Source organism: Morone saxatilis, unplaced genomic scaffold, assembly GCF_004916995.1.
Source record: "Morone saxatilis isolate NCDOM2014 unplaced genomic scaffold, NCSU_SB_2.0 Contig19, whole genome shotgun sequence".
NCBI lineage: Eukaryota > Metazoa > Chordata > Actinopteri > Moronidae > Morone > Morone saxatilis.
The window spans coordinates 5,292,283-5,300,094 of record NW_023339751.1 but is presented as its reverse complement, the minus strand read 5'-3'; the positions used below and the strand labels follow the sequence as shown (position 1 = coordinate 5,300,094).

At 42.3% G+C, this 7,812-nt stretch overlaps 1 protein-coding gene across 2 annotated transcripts in view; it reads right to left on the bottom strand.

The window, feature by feature from the left end:
- LOC118329592 (signal-induced proliferation-associated 1-like protein 2) overlaps positions 1-7,812 on the bottom strand; it is an 82,088-nt gene that overhangs the window by 36,216 nt on the left and 38,060 nt on the right. For both annotated transcript variants that reach the window (XM_035663819.1, XM_035663820.1), the window contains exons 5-8: positions 3,343-3,517; positions 3,012-3,115; positions 1,712-1,869; positions 549-1,125 (exon numbers count right to left, since the gene is read on the bottom strand). In XM_035663819.1, coding sequence (XP_035519712.1) covers positions 549-1,125; positions 1,712-1,869; positions 3,012-3,115; positions 3,343-3,517 — 1,014 coding nt within the window. The remainder of the gene's footprint in view (positions 1-548; positions 1,126-1,711; positions 1,870-3,011; positions 3,116-3,342; positions 3,518-7,812) is intronic.

Sequence of the window (7,812 nt, the reverse complement as noted above, 5' to 3'; positions counted from 1 at the left end):
CCAACGCAAATGTTCTCTTTCCAGAGAGACAAAACTGAGTTACAGCTGAAGGTGAATGCAGCCTGTATAGGGAGCTACGGCCTAGATTCTTTTTCTATATGCATACAAATTTAAATGATGAAGCGGTCTCTGGCCAAGGCAAAGGGTTCTAATGTTGATGCTAACATTTAAATTTTTTTGTGCATGTTTGTGTATTAGTGCCAACCTGGGCTGGACCATGGCCAATCCATTAAAACAGTTTTTGACACAACACTTGCGGTAATATTATATCAAAAATAAACTGAATGCCAGATTAGGATCAAACTCTCAATTAGCCACAGAGAAATCAAACAGATAACAAATTATTCCCTCTGTGAGGTGGTTGCAATGTTTTAAAAACTGATTAACCTTTCTTCTGTGAAACCTCTTTGTATGTATGATTTGAGACTGATACAGAAGACATGGACATACAAACTAAGGCTCAGCTAAGCTCTATGGTCTAATCCAGCAGATATTAAGACCTCTAAAATGACATGAGATTATTAGAGTTGAGTCCTTAAGGATCTTACCTCTAGCCTTTGCACCATCTCCCTGATGTCTTCTCCGCAGTTGTCGTGGGCAGACAACATGATACACTCTCCGCGCTCATAGAAGATCTTAATGCTCATGATCCCTGAGGTCCAGCCAATGACGTCACGACACGAGCAGTTGAAGACCACATTTTTTGATTCCTCCTCGATGAGCACAATAAACTCGTTGGAAATGCCAAGCAAGCAGTCCACGTCCATCGACTGGCCAAAGTCCCTAGCACAGACGCTCCAGGTGATGGCCCCCACGCTGAACAGATGTGCATCCTTCCTGGGTTTCACCTTCTCCTTCTTCTTGGCTCCAAGGGTGATGAAGCTGAATTTGACAGCATTGTCAATAGTAGCTGTGCTAACAAAGTTCTCAGCCAGGTCCTTCAGGTATTCCTGCCGAGTACGTGTCGCCATGGCTCGGAACTTCTCTGATTTGTGTGCGGCATTTTCTCCATTGATGACCTTGGCGAGAAGGAAGTCCCTGAAAACTGCAGACTTTGGGAAAGTTACAGACTTGGGAATAGGGGGGCCGAACGGAGGCACGTCTTTAGATCTGGACACGGCCACGCTGGAAAACAGGATGGAAATCAATGAATCAAATGTAGTGCTGACAATTAGGAGAGACTAAAAGAAGTGAAGGAGTATTGAACTCTATATATAATGAGCAACTATTTGAAGAGTGCTAAAATTATATGGCTTTCAGGGAAATTATTTTCGGTGGGAAGACTGAGAGGAGCTCAGACTTATCTTGCTCTGTTCAACAAATGCTATGTTATTAACAAGAGTCATCTTTACTTCAGAAACACTCAAGGAGAGAGTCGTAAGTCATAATTTCAAGGTGTCTCTGAAGATAATAACTGTATCATCACTGAACAGATCAAAAGAGCCTTGTGATTCCCGCACATTACTATGAAGTCATGACAGAAACCACAGAAAGCACTCAGCAGGCTATTATTATTATTCTTTCAAATTAAGTGCTCTTAAAAGTTCATGTAGAGCCATTTGGCTTGAAGACATTTATGCAAAGCACATCAAAAGATAAACACATTCCCCTAAATTGTCTTGAGGATATTAGTTTGCTTCTTATCCCATGGTAAGGAGTGAAATAGCTTTGAGAAGGCCTTGCAGGCGCAGTGCATGCTTGTTCTATTTACCTGTAGCAGACGTTATCAGTGCAAGGGTTGTGGACTTTGACGATGACAAACACATGTTGGAAATGGGAGCGGATGTTTTTTGGAGTGAAAGGAAGGGCCCCAGGCTCCTGGAATACTATGGTGACGATATCATTGCCAATGTGCCTCTTCCTTAATAGCTATTAAAAAAAAGGGAGAAATGGAGTCACATACAAGCAGAAAATGCATCACATAATGGGTAAATATAGAATAAGAGGACCCATTTAGGCTCAGGTTAATTATCTCTGGTTAGAAAGCATGTGTGGACAAGGAAATCCCTATAACATTTCAATGTGTGACAAATTGCATGTAATGTCTGTAGCAGCACCATAAGCAGAACAGCAAACTATTTACAGAGCTTTAAACACAGTTTGCAGAATTAGTTACTGATAAGATTTCATGTTTTGATTCTGAAATCAAGATAAAGAGCTTTTTGTATTCCGCTAACACAATTTAGGATTTTTTGGGTGATGCAGACATATCCCCTAAAACCCATTTTATACTGCTTGTATTGTTGTGTGTGGATAGTTAACCTCATTCTCTGGCTGTTGTCAGTGAGGGTCAGCAAGACCTCGAAACAAGCAGGATTAGAGGGTGCAGAGGTGAATTGGAAAGGATGAAGAGATGAGTGGGGCAAGCTCTGCTTGGGCCCGCTGGAAGATTACCAGCGGGGATTAAATTGAAGTATCCCACTCCATGAAATCCAATTGGAGGAGGAGAAAAGAAAAAAGAAAGAACCCCTGCCAAAATCCTGCCAATCAGGTCTCTGCAGTGTTTCACTGTAGATGCTGTCCCTCACTCACTTACCACCTCCTTCAGTCCCTTCACTGTTAATATATCTACAGGGTTGTATCCACAGGTTTTATTATGGGCTGAAAAAGTACTTCCAGAGTGCAGAGAGTAAATTGGTGAACTTCTGTAATCGCAGCTTTATTGGGCCATCGCTCTCCAGTCCACCGCTACATCCACTTAATTCCACTTGTTAGCGCAGACAGACACAGAGGCCCATCTAAAACCACGTCAGGTCCAGCCCCTGGGGATGCATTGATTAAAATCCTACTATGGGGTACCGTTGCCATGGCAATGCTCATGCTTTCAACTGATAGGTCATTACCGTGGCAAAACGAGCCTCTGGGGAAGATGGGAAGGAGGGGGGGATTGAAGATATCCTAAAAGGAAGCTGCTCGGGGACTACCATTAGCACCATTAGACACCGGCTCACCCACACAGTAAAGCAAACGTGATGGTCCACTGGAGGGGACAGAGTGAGAGGTTTACTGACCTGCTGTCTGTTGTTGGGTGTGTAGGGGAGCATGGTGGACACGTGAAACATCAGCTCATAGTCCTTATAGGTGGTGTAGAGAGAATGTGTGCCTGTGGAGTCCGCTGTAACACAAGACAGCGCAGTCAGGGTCTCCGGCCTCATTAAAAAAAGGCCATTGTGATAAATAAACTGATGATGTAATTGAACAGATTAAAGATATATAAACTTAAACATAACAAAAAATAGCTAAATAAAACAGAGCAAAGCATCTGCACTGAGCAGGACTAGTGTGTGGGCTAGCACTTTGTGAATGTTTAGTTTGATGTGTGTGTATTGTGTTTTATCTTACTCTTGTTATCCAGCTGAGCTCTGTACTTGGTGAAGCCTTTGAGGCGCACCCTCTGGCCAAGCAGATCCAAGAACTCCTCCAGTGCCGGCCCACCACTCTCGTTGTTGTACATCTCTTCTTCTGTACTCTGGCCCGCCTTACAGTAAAGCACTCCAACCTTGTGCTGGAAGCTTAACTGGAATGAAGAACATACACAGACACTCAGAGAGTAAGTATCATTTCCTGTCCCTGATATGTATCACACACCCCCTGCTGCATACTGTACATTATGCACTCAAAGCATGCAAGTGCCCACTTTCCATCGTGTCACAGCTAATGTGAAGGCCTTCATAACCCTTCTAGGAGAGAGCTGAAATCCCCTTTTGTGAAGCCAGGCTGTGAACTCTCAGGAGCTCTGAGCAGAGCATAAATCAAGGCAAGCTAATAGCTGCTACTTAAGAGCAGCTGTGGAGCAACGAGGGAGTGAATTACAGACATATTGCAGGATAGCTGTAGTTTATGGCAGAAAACACTATAAGCTGCCAGCAACAGCATTTTAATCTTTTCTGAAAAACACTTTCTTAAGCGATGCTTTTGTTTGGTTAAGTCCTCACCGTAGCGCTAGCAGGCACTGAATGGCAACAGCATTGATCTCCACACCCCACTAATAATATTCTTAATTCAGTCAATGCTCAACAAAGAGCCCCTCAATAAAGATAAATGTCTTATTCGCAAAAAGGGAGTACTCATAGACACAGACAAGGCAGCCAAATCTCACAGGTTTTCACTGCAAGCATTGATATTATTCAGATATGGCAGGTCTGATATGAACTTGTCTCAGGAAGAGACAGGAAGAAATAAAACATCAAGAATGATTCTTCTTGCAAGGTGAGAGAGAGAGCCATCTCCAACATCATGAATCTTTCATGGCTTACAGCTCCCTGGTGCTGGCCAAGAAAGAGAGTCAAGGGGGGGGGGATGAAGGAGAAAAGTAGCCTCCTGCTTTTGGCACCTGTTGCCCAATATTCACAGCTGAGGACAGCGTGATCTTGACCCAGGGTAAATGTGTCAATACTGCAAGACGAAAGGGTTTCTCAGAATGTGAGAGCCGTGAATTGATCTATACAGTGAAACAAATTGGAACTGTCTTTTTCCTCCGTTACAGGTTATCCGTTCCTGGTGTGCTCATGACACTGTTGCTATGATGACTTCCTCTATCAGGCAGTCTGCTCTGCACTAAAGCTCCTGCGGTGACGGAAAGCTATTATACCATCAAGCCCAGTGGAAATGGCATGATGTGCAATGATGTGGTCTTCTATTTTTTATCCCACATTATAGGGGCTCACTTAACCTCCTGCTCCTCTTAACAGACTGGCGGATGGCAAGGACAATCACATTTGGTGGCCCCTTTGGTGCAAATTTAGCGCTGCCTGAAAAGTGCAAACACATCAGGACACATAACACGTATACAGATGAGTAATGCTCCTGATGTGAAGCTCATTGTGTAACCACCTTTGATGTGCTTTTTGGTGGCATCAGCTTCTGCCATAAAAAAGGCTATATCCCATTTAACGGATCTGTGATTAGCTACAATATTCCACTTGCTAAGTTGCTGGAAAGCAGTAATTTTGACTCTCTTTAAATATATAAATGTCTGTCTGGTGCTGGAGGGTGCTAAGAACCGTTCTCCCATTCTCTTCAACAAAAAAACCCTAAGAAAAATGCAACGATGGAAAGATACTTAATGAGCAGAGAGAGAAATGAGGACAATGTTCCCCTTGGAGAGCTCTGAGAGGCACCTGAGGGATACAGCAGTGTCCTAACACAACACTGTGACATCTGTCTGCACTGCAGTGTCCCGTTGCAGCAAAACTCCAAAATAAGGCTGCCAAAACCTGGCTACAATCATCATGCACCATTACACAAACATCTATTGCTGTTTTGGGGCAGAAGTGTTCCAGTTCCACAGCAACAGTGCCTAAAAAGTGGAACATGGGATGTAGATGTGGGAGAAACAAATCTGGTCACTATAGAATTTCACCAAATTAATCCTACAGAAAGTTAATTAAATCAGCAAGTTTCCATATCATGGAAGAGGATTGATATACATAAGGGAAAGGTGACTTTTTATTTTTTTTGGCACTGCAGTAACAGCCTCAGTAGGTGGTAGATTACTCTCTTGAACTTGTGGAACAAATCTCACTTAAGCCTGAATTATACTTCAGAGTTGAGCTGTCGCTGTGGGCATCAGGGGTGATTTATGGTCCTACAAAGGCTTTACCTGTTGACTATTGTAAGACCGCAGCAAAACTTGATTGGCAATGTTGGCAATTAGGCATTGTCGTGCTTTTATTTTTTGTTCATGATACAGAGCACTGAAGTAAAAATGGTTTTCTAGGTAGGAAGACGGTAATTTGTTCAGCATTAGAGGGAAAGATTAGTAGCCTTTCTCTGATCTCTTCGATGTTGTCTCTACTATCAGCAAACACTATTATGTGTAGTTACATTTTCCATGCAGCCAAGCAGACACCTGCAGGCTAGCCCTTATCTTGTTCAGATCCATGCTTTTATTATCGCAAATTATAAATTATAGCTTGAAATTACATTTTTAATTCAGAAACCAATAGAGCTGATAAGTGTTTCTATTAAACAATAATTCAGTCATTTTACAGATTTTTGTCTTAAGATGGAAACAACAGATACACATTTTACAGCAATGGTGCTCTTAGAAAACTTGCGATTTCTATCACCTAAAATCACATCACAACTGCCTAATGCCTTTCCCAGCCCATCTGCACACAGTCAGTTCACTGTGATCTACAGTGTGATCTAAAATACATTCACATATGCTCTGTTCTCTTCTTACATCCAGGGCCATTACAGCGCAGTCTACAACACTGCTTTCAGGGATATTCTTTCTGCAGAACTGATCATGAGAATATTATGAAGGCTGTCTTGCTCCAGGATACTCTCACTCACCAGGCATGCTTTCTGTTCACAGAAAAAAAAAGAAAGAAGCCTTTTCACACGCGCACACACACACACACACACACTCTCCGGCACAAAAACAGGGGACATCTCCTCAGCAGCGGGCATTCACACAAATAAATTCCTCAAATAAAGCTTTCTATATGCGGTGGAAGAAAATTATGCACTCAAACAAACAAAAACAGGCCTGGCAGACCACTCTATTTCTGTGTTGCAGCTCCTTCTGTCCAATATTAGCTTCCTCGCATAAACACATTAGAGGGGCGGTGAAAGTCCAGCTTGGTTAAAAAGAAGATTACGGGCTGCTTGACTATTAAACATTTGCACTGCAAGCATAACATTAATGATCCAAACAGAGTGTACAAAAATAATGATGTCCAAATATAAAAAACTGGCCTCCACTGGGCGTTTGGTTTGAGGTCTATGAGGAGGAGTGCCAGTTGGAAGAGCTTTAAGCCCCACTTAGCCTGGGCTCTCCTCCTCTGAAAGTAGTTTCTTAGATTACTTTTTTTTCCCTCCTGTGTGTCAGTTTCGGTCTTATATCAAAGTCTGTATCTGCAGACAGTCTCTCATACCGAAGGCATGGGGAGTTGTATGGCAGGTGGACAAACTCATATCAGCTCCTTGAGATCGGGCAGGAAACAAATTCTAGAGCACTTACTTATAAAGTTAGTTTGCGATAATTGGATACACAAAGTCCGTCATCATCTTAAGCTCATTTAACTTGCTTTAGAGAGGACACTACACTGCTCTTGTTTATGTGTGTAGCACAATCTTAATATACAAGAGGGACATGGCTGACACTTTCTATTATAAGAGCCTTTCCCCTGTCAGTTGGAAGGATGGGCCCATGCTAATGAATGTAATTACACTAATAAGCAGCCAATTCTGGGATAGTAAGATAAGCAATACAGCACTAACTAATCCCCCATTCTCCTTTCCATCTTGCAGTTTTGTTAGATGAGAAAATAAAGGCCTTAAGATCACACAATGAATCCATCTCTGACACCTGTGAATACAGAGAGCCCATATTCAAACCGAGATAATGCAAGATGACATCCTCCGCCATCCAGGCAGAATATCAAATCACCTGCTCTCAGCTAAGTAAGTTGTCAAAAGTTAGGTTATTGTAGCTTGTGTCTGAGTGTCCTATCGCAGAAAATGTGTGTCAAAGCAGTCGATGCCGGCTACAGAGAGTGCAGGATTCATATTGATTCTATTTAAGTGTGATATTGGCTGCCTTATGCTTCCACCCGGGAGCCTGTGTTCATTTATAATAAGCAACCTATATATGGGACATGGGTTACTGCTATTTGAAGTTAATCCCTCCCCTGTTTCCTTCTATATCTGACACAAATGTCAGAACAGAGACAGATATATCTTAAATACAAAATCAATATCACAATATTAAAACATCATTCAGAATATTGATATGTGGAAATGATGGTGTTGAAATGGAACAATGGGAACATCTGTGTGGAGGAGAGTGAATGGGCTATGGCT